Genomic DNA, 20,913 nt, shown 5'->3' on the forward strand with positions numbered 1-20,913 from the left:
CAAGGGACTCCTTCATAAGAGCCCAGGACCAGAGCTTCTATGCCAGTAAAGATTGAGTTTTAAATCAAATCAGATCTCATGATCCTTAGTATTTTTACCTTTAGATCTCAATAAGAAAATTGTCTGGGGATTCTATATTTTCAACATGTCTAAGGACTCTAGGAATCAGAATATAAAATCTCTTGGAAACTTACATCAGAAATGTTTATTACCTTATATGAAATTATCTTGAAATTTCAAGAAACTTTTCCAGCATCAGGTATACCTTATATTCTCTCCAGTTATTTTATTTTATTTTTTGTAGGGGAGAGACAACAGTGACAACTCAAGGGAGATGATATAGCAATTTTGAGACTTACCAGTCCTCCTTAAGTCTAAAAGTAGTTATTGTTACACTATCCTCATTTTGAAACATTCCAACATTTGGATCATAGGGGTTCCAGAAGGAGAAAAGAAAGAGCAAGAAATTGAAAATCTATTTGAAAAAATAATGAAAGGAAACTTCCTTAATTTTGTAAAGGAAGTAGACATGCAGCTCCAGGAAACACAGAGAGTCCCAAACAAGAAGGATGCAAGAAGGTCCACTCCAAGACACATCATAGTTAAACTACCAGAGTTTAAAGATAAAGAGAGAATCTTAAAAGCAGCAAGAGAAAGGAAGTTAGTTACCAACAGGGGAGTTCCCACAAGACTGTCAGCTGATTTCTGTAAAGGAACTTTGCAGGTTAGAAGGGATTAACAAGAAATATTCAAAGGCATGAAAAGCAGGGACCTACCGCCAAGATTGTTGCACCCAGCAAAGCTATCATTTAGAACCGAAGGGCAAATAAAGAGCTTCCCAGACAAGGAAAACCTAAAGGAGCTCATCATCACCAAACCATTATTATATGAAATGTTAAAGGGACGTTTTTAAGAAAAAGAAGATCAAAACTATGAACAATAAAGTATCTAGCAACAATTGAATCTAAAATTAGCAACAATCGAAGCTAAGCAAACAAAAAGAACAGAGACAGAATCATGGATATGGAAAGCGTTTTGAGGGTTGCCAGATAGGAGGAGGGTGTAGGGGAATGGGTGAAGAGGTGAGGGGATTAAGAAGTACAATACAAATGGGTAGTTGCTGAATAGCCATGGGGATATGAAGTACAATATAGGAAATGGAGTAGCCAAAGAATTTATACGCATGATGCATTGACATGAACAATGGTGTGGCTCTGCCTGAGGGAGTGGGGGGGTACTAGATGGAGGGAGGCAAAGGGGGGAAATTGGGACAACTGTAATAGCATAATCAATAAAATATAATTAAAATTAAAAATAAATAAAAGTAGTTATCATTAAAGAACACTATTGAAACAAAGACATAAGTCAAATGAAATTAAATCAGATGTAGATACAAGGGTTAAGTCATCCTAAGAAAACAAATCATGGCTGATTTGCCTGTTAACCATCTTAAACTTTGGGTCAATTAGACGATAAACTGAGAAACGCAAGAGAAGTTTGGTTGACTGGTGTGGATGAGATGGAAAAGAGATTAAAATGATTCCTACCATTTTTGGTGTTTCTTAATTTGCTTATCCAAATTCGCCTGTTTTATTCTTAGTTGTGTTGTGGTTTTTGTTTTGTTTTTGTATGAATGGTGAGTTAGAGTCATGTTCTTCAAATTAAAAACAAAAAGCAAAAGTCCCTCACTCCATTTATCTGAGAGGAGCAAACAATTAAGAATAGTAATAACATAGTGTTGGCTCTTAATGTGTACCTTGTTGAAAGTGAAAAGATACCAACTTCTCTCTAGTAATATATACATTTTAAAGAGCATGGATTCTGAATATGGGTGAACTCTCTTATCTGATGCTAGGCTTTTCAGCTGTCCTTGTGCATTAGTCTACCCCAGGACCATACGACAAATCTTGTGTTTGTAAAATTCAGTCTGATAATTAGGAACCCAAATCTGTGTCACAGAGAAGCCCAGGTGCTAGTAAACTTCACTTGTTTATGGGACTGTTTACTTCCTCTTTATTATGAATATACTTTGTAGGTTTCAAAATAATAGGTTTTTATTAACAGAAGATTCTTATTATAAAGCAGGGACACTCAGTGGATTGAGTGTGGGCTGTGAACCAAAGTGTCTCAGGTTCGATTCCCAGTCAGGGTACATGCCTGGGTTGCAGGCCATGACCCCCAGCAACCCCACATTGATGTTTCTCTCTCTCTTTCTCCCTCCCTTCCCTCTCTAAAAATAAATAAATAAAAAAAAGCAGGGACAATAGTGTACTTTTCCCTAAGGCAAAGGTGAGACAAATATTATATCCTGAGGCCCAAAACTCAAATGTTATATCAACTCCTGACAGTCAAAAGGCAAATGCCAAACAGAATAATGACAGAAAAGCTGGACTAGCTGTTATCATTATGGGGAACATAGTTTATATAACTTGGCTTGTGGGTCTGTTATTGTCATCCAAACAAGTTTGCCATAGGGTGGAATGTGGAAAATGCCACTATTTCATAGTAGCTGAGTTTTTACAGCTTTTTTGAGGTTAATTTTTTCTACTTACCTTTTTGTTTTGTTTTGTTTTAGTTCCACATAATACTGAAGAGGTCAGATATAGAAATTCCTCCTATTAAAAAATCCTCTCCAAATTCATTTAAACAATCCTAAATTTAGGCACTTTCTTGAAACTATGGGGGAAAATTTTCAGGAAAACAGAATAGTGACTGAGAAGAGAAAAATAAACCAATTTGGTCTATTCTGAGTATAATACAAATTTCAATATGTTTGCATATAAAGCAATAGTTCAGATAAAATAATTTATTCACCAATAGAAGTAGATTACTTTTCTAGTTACTTCTAGTAAAACATTCACAATTGTTGATGAAGTAAATTTTCCTATAGTGGATGCTTAACAAATATGAATAGTGATGTCTGCAATAATTAACTTGGTTAAGAAAAACATAGCTTGATTCAAGGCATTCATCTATTGCCACCTAGCTTTGCTACTACCAACACTGAGATTAATACACCCAAAAGTCATTTAGAAAGTATGATAGTATCTAATTTTATTTAATTTATTGTTACAAACATATTGCCTCTTAATCAAAATATCACTTTTTGGAGCAGACCTCCAGAGAAAGTAAAATTATAAAAAGGAAAAAAAGAAGTGCTTATAATTTTGTGTATCATTTTTTTCTTCTACAAATTTCTTCTTACAGTTCCACAATCACCGTGTTTATAGAACTTTAAAGTTCTTGACAAACTTATTCTTCACACACAAAATCAAATTTGTTTGTTTTAAAAGATACAGAGTCAGGATGGACTACAATGTCTGGGATTGAAGTCAGAGGTGTTAGAACAGTTGAAGAGTTTCCTATAGATTCTGTAGCCTCCAAAGTTTCTTCACTCTGTTCTTCTTCCAACACTGGTGCCAGAGGATAATGGAGGTGGTGAATAGCAACTGCCAAGACTTAGGCTCACAATTTCAACAGCGGCTCTACCAGGCTGCTACCTAGCCTGCTCCTTTCTTCCCCCACCAGCCTCTCTAGCGCCTGCCCTCTCCATGGTCACAAATGACTTTCTTCTTGCTAATTCAGTGGCTTCCCCTCATCCCCCACCCCTTCTTCTTATCTTCTCTGACTGTAATACTCTTCACCACCCACTACTTCAAAAGTCTCCTTTCAGCTTCCAGAATATTATACCAGTAGTTCTACCTGGATCTTCCTGTTTCCTTTGCTGGTTGCTCCTTTCTCCCTTGAAGGCATCCCCAAAGCTCTATTTGCAATGTCCCCCTCCCTCAAAACTTTCTCTGAATTTCTTTCTCCTCAGTGTTACCTGTATACCTTCACAATAATAGTCCATCAGACCTCAGGTGGCTAAACCATGGCAGGGACGTCTGTAGGTGAAAAGGAGTGGAACTGTGGGCCATACTGTTACAGAAACAAAAGGGGGTCAAAGGGCAATATACTATTACCGAAAGGAACCCCCCAGGTTTGTTGTGTCCATTGCCTTATAGGAAAGACATCTTTCAATGCCAGATTTTCGTGAAAAGGAAAGGAAATGTTTATTTAATTCTGTACATAGTTAAAGTAGTGAACTAATGGCTTCATCAAAACCCCAAAGTCCCTTAAAACACCCACAAACACACACAGTCCTTCCTTCCCCCCTTTGCCCAGTTTGGGGTACCGTATCTCAGGAAAAGAAATACAAACCCGTGGCTCAGGCAGCCCTCAGTTCTTCCCAGTAATCTGTCTCAGCTGGTAGGCCTCCCTTGGTTCCCAGCACCATCACCTGTGTTGCCAGGATTTCTGCTAAAGCCAGGTGGTGGTTCCCCCTACTAATGCTGCAGGGGTCCCCACTCTGGCAAAGCCACGTGGCTCTCTTACATGTCCACAGCCACATGGTTGTCCTTTCTATTGCCACAGCTGAGTGGTCCTCTCTCTGCACTGCGACAGCTGCATGGTCCTCTTTGCACAATGGCTGCGGGAGTCTCCACTCTGCCAAAACCACATGGTTCTCCCTTCAATGGCTGCCAGGGATGGTTTAAATCCCCGCGCTAATCTTCCTCGGCAGCCCCATTTCCGACTCCTCCCACAACTGGCTACACTTACCAGCACTCTTATATCCTTCCAGCTTTACTGGGCTGCCATAGTGAGTCTGGGCAGGCATGGCCCCATGTCATGGAGCCAATCATCTCCAAGTTCTCAGGCAGGCACTGTAACTCCGGGCAGTTGCCTCCCAGTTACATCTTGGGGGGAAGTTACTTCATCCCTCTGGCTCAGAGCAAGGCCACAGCTATTTAACATATCTATGCAACCAGTTAAAGGTTATAGATGTGTTAAATGACCATGCCAGAGGTTAGCTGCAAAGCTGTTGCTATGCAAAACAGCTCTCAGTGGCCCTGCTCCATGTGTCCCTTTCCCCAACCCACACCTGTGCGGGGAGGGCTGAGGACATCCTAATATTTCCTGGACACCCTGAGTTCTGGGCCCCATTCCAAATTCCTATTTGGGGCCCCTCTCTTGGGCGCACCCTGTAACAATACTGTCATTTAAGAGACAGCTGAAGTGGGTTTCATGAGGAGGCTTGGAATCAAGGTACTCAAAGGCAGAGAGAATGTCAATAAAAGTGGGGTCAAATGTTACAGAGGAATCAACTAAAATAAGACTAAAGTATGTGTGGCTGGTGTGGACCATCCCAAGGCCACTGGTGACCCTGCCAGAGGGTTCAGCAAATGAGGGATCTCTTAGTCACACTCCTTGTTTCTCCTCAAAAGAAACTGTTGCATCAAAATGAGTGCAGTTGAACTAAGAGAAGCACTATACTTACTCTTCAGCATTTCCGGGAATGTGAGCATGCATGCAGGCCAAAGAAGACTGTAATAAAGAAATGGTCTTTGTTGATAATATATCTACAATGATATAAATAAATTCAGAAATATTACCTGTTGTAATGTTTGTATTAAGCAAAGTCCCCAGCAGAGTGATGAAGTCCTCTTACATCTGATGGTATCACCAGCTCTGAACCTCAGCAGGACTGAGGACTCCTGTTATATTTGTTTAAATTGATTTGAAACTGACATAACATAAAATTAATCATTTTAAAGCGAGCAATTTAATGGCGTTTAGTGCATTCAGAAAGTTGTAAAACTATTACCTCTCTTTAGTTCCAAAACATTTTTATTGCTCAAAAAGGAAACTCCACACCAATTAAGCAATTACTCCCTACTCTCCTTGCCTAAGCCCCTGGTGACCACCAATTTCTATTGTGTCTGAATTATCCAGTCTGAATATTTCATATAAATGGAAGCACACAATAAGCAAAGCTGACCTTTGAACAAAGCAGATTTGATGGTCCACCTATACTTTTTAGTATTTACTTTTTTAGTAAATAAATGTAGGGGGGGCTCTGCCCACAGGGCCCTCCCCCACCAGCCACCATGGATGAGAATAAGTCTACCAAGACATGATCTTCTTGGGGAGGAAAGGTGGCCTATCTCTCAAAGGAGAAGGACCCAGAGCCTTTTCCTCAATGGGCTTTTATTAGGTTTGTTTTGCACAGGAATGCAGATAAAGCTCATTAATCATTGTCAGGCAGTAAGGATCAAATAATAGATAACATACAAAGAACTCTGAGGACTTATTTTGAGTCAGGGTCAGATAGCTAAAGAGCTATAAAACTTTGAGGAACAAACTCACTTCTTGCTCAGGCCCTAATCATTTAGTTGAGAGCATTCTAAACAAAGCAGGTCTCACAGGATTTTACATATTCTTTCTTAGTTAGGCATGATCACCCGGGGAACCCGCCCTTTCCAGCACAGGGCTGCACTGCCCTCTGTCATTGTTTCAGGCTTAAGTCAGGCAGGGGAAGTAAGGCAGCCAAGAGATTAGGAGACTTCTCGCAGACAGAATGAGGACTCAGACTTTGTCGAAGCCGAGGGGCAAAAGTCCATCACCCCCTTTCTCCACAGCCCCCCAAGTCCTTCCCTGGGTCCTCCACGTGATCCTGCCTGTCTTAGATCATTCCCCCCTTGGGGAATCTTACCCATCATTGGCTAACCGACCAAGCATTGGGGGCCAGGCAGGGTGAAGTGAAAGGAGCAGAAGCGGTGCTCCTGCCAGGGACATAAGCTTCTAAGCTTCGTCTCCTTAGTGGCTTATGGTCTGAAGGTCAGTCACTCAGCCTTAGCCTTGGGGGGGTTACAGTTTCTGAAACCAGGGAGGGAAGTTCCCAACAATACAGTAAATATATTTTCTCTTTATTATTTTCTCAATAACATTTTCTTTCCCCCAGCTTACTTTGTAGTAAGAATACAGTACATAATACATACATAAAATGTGGTAATTCACTGTATATGTTACCAGTGAGGCCTCCTGTTGACAGTGGCTATTAATAGTTAAGTTTTGGAGGAGTAAAAAGTTCCATGGATTTTTAACTGCACGTGGGCATTAGTGCCCCTAACACCTATATTGTTTAAGAGTCCACTGTATATGAGTTTTGTATCTGACTTCTTTCACTGAACCCAGTGTTTTTGAGGCTACTAGCCTATCTGAGAGGTGGCACCAGTTAGGAGGTCAGAAATTCTCCAGGTGGTTTTGCCATGGCAGAGTTTTACCTCAGGGCCTTTCCTCAGAGCCCTTCAACAGTCCATGAGGTCATGGACGAGTCTTTGTTTCTTCAATTCACTCAGTTTATATATTTTTGAGAACCAGCTCTCTGCCAAGTGCTATTTTTGATGCTGGGGCCCTAGTGGAGACAGCACAGAAAGAGCCCCACGGAGTACAGATCCGGGAGGAAGAACCCTGCTTCCCGATAGTGGGCTCCCTTTTGTCTCTGGTCCCTGTTGAGAACTAAGGCAATTTTGCTATTGTAAAACTTACTTTTAAAACATCTAATGGATTTTTATTTTCAACTCTTTCAGAAATGTCTTTGTAATTAGGACTATGAAATATGTCCATGTTGGTAATCATTTTAGTGATATCTGTGAGATACTTTGGGGTTTTATTTGTCCATTTTGAGTTTCTGATCAGCTTCATTATTGAAAAAGAGCATTCACTGAAATGGTTTTGTTCATTAATGTGAGATAGACTTTCAAAGGGTTTTCTGAGCTGAGGCAAGTTGCTTTAATATTATTGTCAATCTGATAGATAGTGAGCAGTAGTTGATTGTTGTGATGTGTCAGTTGTGATAGAATTTCACAGACAATGGACTTGCATTTTTTTTTAAAGTTATTTTCAGGAAATAGGAAGTCATTGTGCTGTAGGCCTCACTGAAGTTTGGGCAAGTGTCCTTTCTCATCCGGTTATTCCTGAGGGACAGGGACGAGCCCAGTTGAAACATGAAAGACAAACCGACTCCCCATTTAAGTGCAAGGGGAGTGAGTAGAAGACCTAACTGCTGTTTATTGTATTGAATTCCATGCATGTGGTTGTATTAAAGAGATTAGTCAACCAACCACCAGTTTTAATGCAAACACTGTTGTGATTATTTAACAGTTAGCCATACTGTTGTGCTGTCATCCTTTCCCTCCAGCACAGGGAATATGTGCTGAAAGCTGCCCATCCTTGCACCCCTGCTGTGTGCCAGGCCCTCCCCACAAGACTCGACAAACATTTTCTCATTTCCAGCTCCCAGCAATCTCTAAGGTAGACACAATGACCTGTGGTTACTTTGGAAAAACAAATGATGGAACTGAGGCATGTAGATATTTAATAACTCATCCGGGAACACAGAGCTAACATGAGGGGGAGGATGCAGCATTCAAACTCAGATCTGTTCAAGTTTCTAGCCCAAGTCCCAAAATAGTTAGTGAACGTCATACTTTTACCCTACTTCTTTTTTCATCTATCTTTTTTTCTTGCTAACTCTGATTCAGTTCCCTACCCAATAAGAGGCAGAGTAATAAAAAACTCCGTTTTCACAAAATTTGTCATTTCATTTTTTGAAAACTGGCTGTTTGTTGTCATCATTGATGTGTTTTGTCTTTTTCTGTTTTTAAAAAAATTCTACCTGAGTCTAATTTAGGAAAATAAATATGCAGCTAATGCTCAGACACTTTGGTTTTACATTTGGAGGTAGGTTCTAGGGACACTATTGCATCAAAAAGTCAGAGTGAGTATATGAAGGCTAGAATTCCCCCTCATTTCAATTGATTCCCCACTTTGATATATATATGATTTTTCCCTCCTCTGCATGGTCCTCTCACACTGTGGATCTGCTTTTTGCTTTAGGGTGAATATACATATCTTTATTCAATTACAAGTAAAGCTGTTTATGGTTTTATTATTTTTATTTAGTTGTATGTTTTTGTTGTAACCTGCTTTTCTACAGATAAATTTCCTCTCCCAGGGCTTTGCAAATGGTATCACTCAATAAAGTTCTGGATCTGGGATAAACGGGGGGAACACAAATCCTTCTAATGGTTTTTCCATTCTGAGCACCCAAAGTTCGAGTGGAATCACAAAAAGAATATCCTGCTCTTTTTGAGATTCTTTAGATTTTCAAAAGATGCAACATTTTAAAGGAAATTAAAGGAATCCAGAGATAGCTATATCAAATCTCTGTTGAGTTGTTTTATAGAATGCCAGTTTCCTTCATCTCTCCTCTTCAGCTGACAATGTATTTCTTATCGCTTATAAAAATTCACCCTTTAACCTCAAATTTTAAGAAAATCCCAGAAACGCAGTCCTGGGAGACCTTACTCAATTAAAGATATACAAGTATAGAAGGAAGTTAATTGGGATGGTATTACTTACTGAAGTTGGAATCTTGCTTCTTTCCTCCTCCTTCTCTTTCTCTTCCTCCTCTTCATCGTTTCTCCAGCCATTTTTAGTTACCTTCCCTGTATATATGGTGCTAATATAAATAACTTGCTTCTAAGAATAAAAGTAAACCAGCACCAATTAATTCTACTTGCTTCTTGAGCAGATCTGTAAAGATGTGTGTTTGTGTGTATTTATCTAAAGCCCTTGGGTTCAGCCAAAATTCTGTACCAGTGAAGCAAGTTTATGAATAAGGGACCCCTGCACAAATTAACTTAATTCAGAATTGTCTCTGGAATTGCAGACTCTGTATTGGAATTGCATATACAAATATTTTGTGTTAACATCAATTTTTGTCCACACAAGGACAAGAGGTGGGAGACGAGTTGCTCCCCCGACCCCAAGCCCTTGGGAACCCAGGTGGTCTGACTACACAGCTCCCCAGCTCGTCCAGTTTTGACTCATCACTTCACAAAGACAGGAACACTTGTATTTTTTTAAGTATCAGACAATTCCTCTAGAAAAATGATAACAACAGATAATTTTCCTACCAGCTATATTACTCTATGCATATACCTTTTCTTCAAAGACAACTTTTGAGTTATATAAACATCCTAATGTCCTTTCTCTTGGAAACTTTCCCCATGTCCTTGCCCCCAGGGTATGTTTTAGGTGTGAGGGTAAATCTTGAGAAAATGGAGATTTTATCAAAAATATTGACAGAATTTAACCCATGACAGAAGAGAGGTAGGGCAAGTAGTATTTTCTTAATATATAAGTTTAAAGTCCAAAGTGAATGATTTACCAATGGATGTTGTCAGATATTCCTGGAATTGACATGCAAAAATATCTCAGAAATTACAATAAATTTAGAGATATATAGGAGAAAATTACGAAGGGGTAAAGATAATGTTATATCCAAAAGTTTAATCATTTTCATTGGAAATTTTCCAGTCCAACCACTTTACTGAACAAAGGATTTGTTCTTTTAGGTACTGCTGTAAGTTTCATACTTTGTTAGGCTTGCATTTGGAAAGCCAATAAGGCAGCATTTGGTCAGAAAATGACTCTGTCATGGAAGACGAGTCCGAGTTACCGGCATCAGTTGGGCTGAGCTCCCGGCACACGTCCAGATGGCAGGGCTCCCGCATCCAATGTGAGCCCAGGTTTGGGACTCTCGTGGAAAATCTGTGCTGCTCAATGTTAGCGTCAACCAGACAATGACAAGGAGAGCTCCTTTGAAAGACTGGTTCAATTATTTATTAGCGCTCTCAGAGTATATTGTCAGCCAAGATAGTATTTGAAATTAATATACTATTTGATTAGATTGATTGATCGTTCCTGCAGCTGAAGATTTTAACATTCATTAGCCATACTAAGCAGTCATTAGTATTGCCTTTATCAGCAAGCAAAGAATAAACAGAAATTCTAATAAAAATTCATCACAGTGTATGCACTCCATACCTAAGCGAGTGTGATGAGTGCGGGTGTACTAAATTAACTGCTGTAACATTGGCAGTAGGAAAGATTTCTGTTATAAAATTTAAAAATATCCCTTAATTAATGTTTACTTTGTAATTGGACTCTTTTAAATTTAAGTAGGTCATACAGATAATCTCTTATATATCCAGTATAATAAAGTGCTAATGGGTATTTTATACTTAATGTGTCTGGTGGTATCCTTTAACAGTTAGTTTCAGAAAGGATTAAGGACTTAAAGAAAGTTTTGCTAATGTTTTGCTGGCAGTCTTTTTCCCACAACCAAGGAATAAAGCATTAGTCTGGGTTTTCAACCAGACTATTAAAGGAAATCTGAATTGTAATGCAAATATGCTGACCTGTTATACTGCATGACACCTCTCTCTACCTACCCAGTCGTGAATCCCTTGTGGTTTTAAGAGCAAATTGAAAGGAATGATGTGAAGGACTGAATGAGGTAGGCAGGGAGAACCCTTTATGAATTGACTCAAGGCCACTCTAGAGCAATTCTACGTGCATTAAGAATTATAGCTACCCCAAACCAACTGCCTCCTCAGCCCTCCACATGCATAGCTCATTTAGTGCTCAGAATTATCTTGAAAGATACCACATTGTGCTGTGTATAATGTGCACTTTTTTTTTCCCAAATGTTTGAGGGAAAAATAAGGATGCACATTATACATGGATAATACTAATTCCATATCTATATAAGCATTTTTAAACTCTTTTATTTATGCTTATGCATTAAAGGTGTAACTCTAAAAAGCAATGGTGATATCCATGTGCAAAATAATGCCCTGGAATACAACAATCAGTTTCATTTCTAAATAAAAATAAATTAATAATTGAATTAAAAAATTAAAACAAAAGATTTTTTTCCTAGACGTTTGGGCCAAAAACTTGGGTGTGTATTATACATGGGAACATGTTATACCTGGCAAAATACAGTAGTGCTAGCCCCTTTTAACAAGTGATGTGAGGAGACTGGTGATCAGATGATAGGCTGAGCAACTTGCCCAAGGCCATGCAGATCAGCAGCAAAACCAGCACTTCACTCACTCTGCATATGTAGTTCTGTAGTCATGCTCCTGTGCCCAGCTGCCCTGTACAAGCATAGGCTGAACTACAGAGTTCTGTTTCTGTCTGTCCTTGACTCTGACAGGGTGCACAGTACCTCTATTACCTCTCTTGGCTCTCGCATGAATCCACATGACAGCTGGACAGCAAGTGAGGATGGTGGAGGAGTCTAGACAGAGTCCAAGAGCCAGTTCAGCTACTACTGTGCCCCAGAATTTGTCAAGTTCCATCTCAACAGGGTTAAAACCAGAAGGTTCACACAAGTACCCAGGGTCCCGGTTGTGCAGGCAGAGAGCAGCATAATTACAAGAATCTGGGACACTGCATCCTTGGGAGTCAGGGCAGTCTTCAGGTGGTTGTTATTCTAGGGCTGGAGGTGGGCTAAAGAGGGAGGTTCCTGCCTGTAAGAAATAGAAGTTGGACTGAAAATAGTGAAATTATTTAACAAGGACCAAAGTGGAATCTCTGTCAGAGAGAGAGAGAGGGGCCAAGGAACAGAGGGACTGAGAGAAGTGTGATTAAGAGACTGCCCTGGAGCACTGGTCCCCAGACTCAGGGTCCTGGAAGATGTAGGTGAGGAAACAGTCCAGTGTTGCTCATCTTGGGTCTGACTGGGAACAGGGCAAACTCTAAAGAGGCACTGCCCTGAAAGGGAAGGCGAAGAAAGACATGGCTCCACAGGTGGCTGCACCTTTGCTCTGCAGCCACCTTTGTGACTGCACCCCAGTCAAAAACTGCTTCAAGTACAAAACCCAGGAATGGAGGCATGGGGGCTTCACCTTCGGCGGCTGCAGACAGTATTCCACTGCGGCCTCCAGAACTAAGACAGTGTCCGAGTGAATGTGTCTTAAGAGATATGATAGGCTATATTGTTTTTCTTTACCTGACAGTTTTATCTTCACTCAGTCCAAGGTTAAAAATGTAGAAGAGTCAATAGAAAATGGTTAATTCTACAAATTACAATTTGACTATAATAATCTTACATTTTAATCTATGTTATTATTTTCAGTGACAAATTACTATTGATAGAACAGCCTGTTTCAATAATTTTGGATGTTATTCCATAGAACAATAGAGCTAATAATTATGCTATCTTTCAAATCTATGCTTGGAGCAAATTTCTTTCCTGAGTCTTCCAAGAGATTTCGAATGGATAAAATTTTCATGCTTGTGTTCCCTAATTCTTCTTTTTTCCTCCCTTTACACAGGAGACTTTGAATGTGATTGATCCTGGCTTGATGGACCTAAATGGGACCAGTGAGGATGCTCTGGAATGGGATGAAACTGATATAAGTAACAAGTTAATTAGTTTGAATGAAGAATCAAATGACCTTGATCAAGAACCCCGATCTACCATGCCTTCCTTAGAACTTGAAGAGACAGGTTGTGAGGGACCTGGTTATGAAGAAAAGGCAGATGACCGTGGGGGATCTCAGTACACATCAAGTATTACTGCCCCTTCCAGTCCACACGTTTACCAAGTATACAGCCTCCACAACGTGGAGCTCTATGAGGACAACCACATGCCGTTCCTCAAGAACAGTCCAAAGCTCACCAGCACGACACAGCCGAATATTTTAACTAAGAGTCTCAGTAAAGACTCTTCATTTTCATCTACCAAATCTCTGCCAGATCTTCTAGGGAGTCCTAGTTTGGTGAAGCCCTGCCCATGCCATGGAGGAGACGCAAGCCAGAATTCCGGCAGCGAGAGTGGAATCGTCAGTGAAGGAGACACCGACACCACTACTAACTCTGAAGCATGCTTGCTCAATGTGGTAGATGGGTCCCCAAGTAACCCCGACACTGAACATCTGGACCTGCCAATGGGAGATGCTATTAATGTGTTAGAGCAAAAATTTAAAGATGAGGAGGAAGTCATTACGTTTCCAAATAGTGCTCAGTCATCCATTTCACCAGTGGGTTGTGTAAATGGAAAAGTTGGAGACTTAAACAGTGTTATCAAACATACCCCTGACCGTTTGGAGGAAGAATTACAAGGAAAACATGATGTGTTTACATTTTATGATTACTCATACCTCCAAGGCTCAAAATTCAAATTACCAATGATAATGAAACAGTCACAAAATGAAAAAGCACATGTAGAGGATCCCTTACTTCATGGCTTTTATTTTGATAAAAAATCCTGCAAATCTAAACATCAAGCCCCAGAGTTACAACCAGATGCACCTCCCCATGAAAAGATTTTGGCAAGTGCATCCCATGAAATGGATCACAGTTCATATAAAAGTGGTGAGGTAGAGAAGTCACTCACTGGCATGCAGAATGCCAAACAGCTCTCCCTTTTATCTCATAGTTCATCTGTCGAGTCCCTTTCTCCAGGGGGTGATTTATTTGGATTGGGCCTCTTTAAAAATGGCAGTGACAGCCTCCAGCGAAGCACTTCTTTAGAAAGTTGGTTGACATCCTATAAAAGCAATGAAGATCTTTTTAGCTGTCACAGCTCTGGGGACATAAGTGTGAGCAGTGGCTCAGTCGGTGAACTGAGTAAAAGGACATTAGATCTCCTGAATCGTTTGGAGAATATCCAGAGCCCCTCAGAGCAAAAGATAAAGCGAAGTGTTTCCGATATCACTCTTCAAAGTGGTTCCCAAAAGATGTCCTTGACTGGCCAGCTGTCATTGGACATAGCATCTTCTATCAATGAAGACTCGCCAACATCTCTTACAGAACTTAGCAGCAGTGATGAGCTCTCTCTTTGCTCAGAGGATATTGTGTTACACAAGAACAAGATCCCAGAATCAAATGCTTCTTTTAGGAAGCGCCTGACTCGTTCAGTGGCTGATGAAAGTGATGTCAATGTCAGCATGATCGTGAATGTCTCTTGCACCTCTGCTTGCACTGATGATGAAGATGACAGTGACCTCCTCTCCAGCTCTACCCTCACCTTGACAGAAGAAGAGCTGTGCATCAAAGATGAGGATGATGACTCCAGTATTGCAACAGATGATGAAATTTATGAAGACTGCAACTTGATGTCAGGGCTGGACTATATAAAGAACGAACTGCACACCTGGATTAGACCAAAGCTTTCCTTGGTTAGAGATAAGAGAAGGTGTAATCTCAGTGATGAGATAAGGGGCAGTAAGGACATAAGTAGTAATGAGGTGACCAATCCCTCTGATACACTGAGCATTGAGGCCCTGCTAAATGGCTCCACAAAACGTCTCTCTGAAAACAATGGAAATGGTAAGAATGTGCCCAACATGCATGAGTTAGGGACAAAGGGTGAAAATAAGAAAAATATTTTCAAAGTTAATAAAGATCCATATGTGGCCGACATGGAAAATGGCAATATTGAAAGTACTCCAGAAAAACAGAAAGATGAACTTCATGGGATTTCAAAGGAATCAGAAAATCTTGGCCCAAGCAGGAAAAGAATTTCAGAGAGTGAGTACTGTAAGTGTAAAGCATTTATGGATAGCTCAGGTGACTCAAACACTGCTGGAAAGGAATTTGTCCCCCCAACTGTTAGACATCTTCCCCCAAAGTGTCAAAACCACCACCATTTTGAAAATCAAAGGGCTGCTTCTACTCCAACTGAGAAGTCCTGCCCAAAACTGCCTTCAGAAACCAGAGTTATTGATAGACAGGACTCTGACATACTGAAATCTTCATCTAATGGTGCACCAAGTGTGGCTGGAAAACCTGCTGATTGCTGCCTAGGAGCTGAACAAACTGAAATTGAGGAAAACGCCTCCATCAGTGACATTTCCTGTTGTGACTGTGAGCCAGTTGTTTTCCATCCAAAAGATGCTGAAGATTGTTCAGTACATGACTTTGTTAAGGAAATCATTGACATGGCTTCAACTGCCCTAAAAAGTAAATCCCAACCTGAAAATGAGGCAGCTGCTCCCACTTCATTAACTCAAATCAAGGAGAAAGTGTTAGAACATTCTCACCGGCCCATCCAGCTGAGAAAAGGAGACTTTTATTCCTACTTATCTCTCTCATCTCACGACAGTGATTGTGGGGAGGTCACCAATTACATAGAAGAGAAGAGCAACACCCCTTTGCCGCTGGACATTACTGACTCTGGCCTAGAAGACAAGGAAGACATTGAATGCTTCTTTGAGGCCTGTGTTGAGGATGACCCTGAGGAAGATGAGCCCCGTTTCTCTAGCGCTTCCCTGAATGAACCTGCAGGTCCCAGTGAGGCTGCAATGCCAATACAAGCAGCAGCAGGCTCTCCTAGGTCCAGTGATATTTTTCTCTTAACTGATGATGCAGACATGGTGGCTCTTTCCAATCCTCCGCCTCCAGAAGGATCTGACATTGGAAAGGAAGTGGATGCTGTACCCCAGTCTTCCAATGTCTGTGGTGAAAGCTCTGAGTCAACTAATCCTTCAAGGCTGGCCAGTGAAAAAGAAAGTTCAGAACACCCAGGTGAGTCTGGAATGCCAGAGGAACACAATGCTGCTTCAGCCAAGTCTGGAGTTCCAGGACTCTCGTCAAAGGCAGCACAGCCCAAAGACAAAGCCGCATCGCATCCCCACTCCAAAACTTTAACCTGTGAAGAAAATCCTCTAAACCTTGATGAAGAACGACATAGAAATATGCATAGGTAGGATGTAACCCTCTCCAAGCATGAAAATCATCTCATTGAAAGGTACGTATGGTTCTCATGTTTTAGATGTGCATTCAATAAATTTTCATCATACATGTTTTATATGTGTTTGAGTGAACAGGAAAAAAGACTAGTCAGAATGACTAGTTATGGCACATACTTACCTGAAGAAGACATTTAGGTAGAAGACATACTCCCAACAATGCAAGTAACTGTGAAGCAAGAGGGAAAAATAGTCACAAATGACATTTTTAGTGACATTATTTTATTACATCATTCTGGCAAGGAGAATACAAAACTTCAGGAAGTAACTGAATAATTTGGGGCCCCAAATTCTTTCACTGAGGGAGGAAAACATGGTCCTCCAAATTGCAATTATACCCTCTGATCAAATGTGTGCACAATGACCACGCTCCCTGTTTCAGTTTCCTGAGCACAGAGCTGCCCGCTGCCTTTGTTGCCTGAAGACGAACACTGATTAGGTTAAAGGCTGTGTCTTCTGATCTGGGCCTTCCTTTTATGCTTCTGTCTCAAGTAACTATCATCACATTTGCTTCCCCAGCGGAAGGCTGTGCTGTCACAACTCCTAATCACAGCCACGTCTGAGGAATCAAACAGGGGGAAAGTGGATGTTAAAGAAGAGGCTCTTATTTATCCACACAGAGAGACTGAGAGCAGGCCCAGAAAGCAAATGCAGAAAGAATGTAGGACAAGTTAATGGCATTTCGATAAAAACAGAACTTTTGAATTCTGCCTGAAGTTGACAGGCTGATTTCCATCAAATTTTTTAAGTCATTTCACCCTTCATATTTAATCAGACAGCTATTGATTGGTAATTCTGAGATGATGATATAGTTCTAAAAGTGACACAAAAATTCTGTTATTTCCCATTTCTAAGCCCCAGTGATGAATATACTATCTCAATCAAGTTTAAAGGAAATTTGAGCTTTTGAATGTGAGAGTTGTGTTTTACCAAAGTGTGAGGTGCCAAATGCCATCACCACCACTGCCCCCCCCTCCAGAAGCTTAATGCCACAGCCTAAACTTGTGCTATAGGAAATGAATTACAGAAGCAATCTACCCTAATTTGTTAACTTATTCAAATAACAGTTATTATACTTAACTATGCTAAAGATTATCTTTTTTGTGGCAGATTGTTTATTTTTTGATGAGCCTAATTACTGATTTTCTAAAAGTAATTTACATTTATTACAAATACATCTTTTAAAATGTGACAGATAAATGTTGTTCTCATAATGTATTATGAAAAAAGTTACTATTTAAAAACACATTATTTAATTTGAAAGATGAATGGCAAACATCATTATTTTTTTTTTCCTGCAACACCTGTGCCCTAGGCTCATTAAAATGTGTGATTCTGTGTCAAGCTGCTAGAAGTGAGGAGGGGGGAATCTATATCATATATATATGGTGTGTGTATATATATATATATAAAATAAAAATAAACTCAGAATGCAAAATTGAAGAAAGGCATCCTACTCACTAATATAGTTTGACTAATTTTCTATATTTCAGACTCTTTACGATTGGCTGCAAATGAGAACAAAGGTGGGAGAGAGGAAAATGTATTTTCTGTGAAGGATGTCCACCTTGTAATCGCGTTCTCCATCAGTACACAGTAAAAGTGACCATTAAGGGAGAGTAACTGCATTTCCATGAGCTACTTCAAAACAAGTTCTATGAGAACCAGTTGTACCGCTGGCTCTGCCAACCTCCGCAGAAGGGCTGGTAGAGCCTGGCTGATTTTTGTTCTCTGAGAGCTGATAAAGGCTAGAAAGCAGTACCACTTTGAGCATGACATTATGTGACTATGACCCTCAAGTCACCAGTCATGCTGATCCGGAGCTTGAGAGGCCCCAGCACTGGAGACATCTCCAGGGTGTCCGCCTCCCTTTCTGATCCTCTGGGCATTTCCTCTCTCCCTTACACAGACTAGTACTGACGTGAAATGTGAATGATGAGCAGGTCCATCTTTAGACTTGGGGAAGTGAATGTGCTGATGGGTCTGTGTGGCCCTCACATTTTATAGGCAGGGATAGTGTAGAACTATCAGCCAGCTTGCCTGCCAGTCAGCAGTATTTCAGTGAGCCCCCAGGGATGCACTGCCTGTCCCTGTCCCAGGCTATGGGAGAAGCAGATAGATTTTACTTCTGCAGACCTCACATTGCCCCCAAGTGACTTGTTACCAGTCTAGGGCATTTAAATAGCCACATTTACTGGCCCTATTCAGTTTTTTTTTTTTAGCAGCATTTACACAAAACACCTGGATACCTAAATTTTTCACCAGTCATCAACATGGGTACCTGGGTATAAAAATTTACATACTGTTAAAATACTACCAATTGTGGCAAATTATTTAATCTCAAAATGTTGAAATGACTTCAGTGTTAAATGTTAGGAATACATAGTTTTTACTATTTACTAAAATAGTTGTTATATTTAGTATTTTTACTAAAAATTACTATAATTTTTATTTGGTAAATATGAGGTTCCATGCCTATTAAAGCTTAATTCTTGTCATTGTTCTTTGTACAAAATTTAAAAGAGCAAAAGAAAAAGCTTAGTTTTTAATCCATTTAAAAACTATCAGTTGGTGTGCTCTTTTTATCAGGATAATAAAATTCACTAATTTCAACTTGCTGGATTTTTTTAAGAAATAAGTTCTTAGATGATGGAATTATGTCATCTAGAAGAGCTGTAACTTAGAATAATAGCAATACAGTTTGCAAGTAACTTTTTTTTTCAAAAATTTTTGAAAAGGTTTTTTCATTTACTGCGTTCTAATTAAAACCACACTGAAACTGTATGAGAAGTTTTAACATGATCTAACACAGTATGCATTTGTACCAGTTTCCAGGCACACTGCTGTGCTTTTCACTATTTTCATTTATATGCCATGTTTCTATAGAAATAGAGAGGTCAGTTACAGCAAATCACATCAAAGGAAAGGTAACTGAATAGATCAGATATTTCTGCCTAATTTGGAGGAAGCGTATAATGTATGTCTGGAGTGCCTCCTAGGACCTGCCTAAGAGATGTACTTTGCACTAATCTTTTTGCTGTATTCTGACAGTTATTTCTTCATAATCCTCATCATAAGCCTCTGATCTTTGGTGAATGATTTAACCCTCAACTTCATGCAGGATAAATCCTGTGGTATAAAAATTTAACTCATCACATGCAGCCAGTGTGTACTTTTTATTTTTTCCTTTTGGTTTGCTCTGGTTTTCAGCTTTATTTTACTCTGTGTGTGGGTGTATTGGGGAGGGGCTGTTTTTACTCAGGATGCATATTATTTCCTTTAGAATTTTTTAGCCTTTCCTACTTTACTGGTCTGCAAATGTGATAGTTGGATGCCCATAGATTTTAGATTTTAGGCAATTACTTGTATTTACTCATGCTGGAGTACACACATGCACAGTCGAAGGTGCTGCTGCTCGGTTTTCCCCAACTGAGAAAGCTGTCAGAGCAAACATTTCTCACGTACACACCACAAGTTTCCATTCTGTTAATTGGATTGGCATGAAGTGTTCAATATGACTGACCCAACGCTGGCCAAGCACGTTTAAGAAACTACTCTTGGTGATAGTGTATTTATTTTTCACTAAACAATACAGGTGTAATTTTATCAAATATACCTTTAAAATCATTTCAATAAATCCAGGTCCTGGTGGATGTGAGGTATTTTTTAAATTACCTAGCACTTCTGAATAACTAGCTTTGTCATGATAAATAATGAAGATTTTACTGGGCATCCTCCCCACACAGGTGCATGCGCATGCACACGCACAGCCCAGATCTGTGTCTCAGACAGTTTCGCCCCCACCCCCTTTCCAAGTGGGCCAAGTTGAAAGAATTGATTATCCAGAGAGAATTTAAATACTAACATTCAGTAAGATCAGGTTTGCCTCACCTAAAGATTCCCTATTTAGCGGCCAGTTTTCAAATGAGTCATGTCCTCAGCATTTGAACAATGCACTGTGCCCTCTCTTGGGTTACTGCATGATGTTACAATACCAAATTTCATCCCATCTGTTCCTGTCTGTCTCTCCCTGTTCTTAAACTTGCCTTCTCTCTCCAACTTCCTGTGGCTCCAGCCAAACCATATTAGCTGAAGATTTTCTAGCTCCTAAACTGGTTGTAAGGTTGTTGAGAAAGAGCCAGACAGAGAATGAGAATGTTGAGTTCTGAAAAGACATTAAAGAAACCTGACATCAGAATTCAGAACCCAGACAAGCAAAAGCCTGCTCTATTTGAGAGCTGGTCAGAGGACCTTAAGTAATTGCATCCTGCATTGCCTAAACCTGGAATTTAGTTGTTCATCACATTGGGAAGGTTGCTTTTAGATGCTTAAAAATAGACAGAACTAATTGAGTTTGGCGGAAATGTGTATCTGAGCCATCAGATGTACAGAAATAATTGAATCATTCTCATTTGCACAACACTGTCTGTACCTTAAATGAAATGCGTTCGTATTTGAGCTAGAAGCCCCAGTTATATCC

General features: G+C 40.0%; 1 protein-coding gene across 5 annotated transcripts in view; it reads left to right on the forward strand.

Moving 5' to 3' along the window:
- The window catches only part of AKAP6 (A-kinase anchoring protein 6), a 480,213-nt gene that overhangs the window by 454,640 nt on the left and 4,660 nt on the right, over positions 1-20,913 (forward strand). For all 5 annotated transcript variants that reach the window (XM_045841111.1, XM_045841112.1, XM_045841110.1 and 2 more), the window contains exon 13: positions 13,014-16,432. In XM_045841111.1, the coding sequence (XP_045697067.1) occupies positions 13,014-16,391 (3,378 nt within the window). In that variant the 3' untranslated portion in view covers positions 16,392-16,432. The remainder of the gene's footprint in view (positions 1-13,013; positions 16,433-20,913) is intronic.

The sequence above is a fragment of the Phyllostomus hastatus genome, unplaced genomic scaffold, assembly GCF_019186645.2.
Source record: "Phyllostomus hastatus isolate PE091 unplaced genomic scaffold, TTU_PhHast_1.1 phas_contig_348, whole genome shotgun sequence".
Classification (NCBI taxonomy): domain Eukaryota; kingdom Metazoa; phylum Chordata; class Mammalia; order Chiroptera; family Phyllostomidae; genus Phyllostomus; species Phyllostomus hastatus.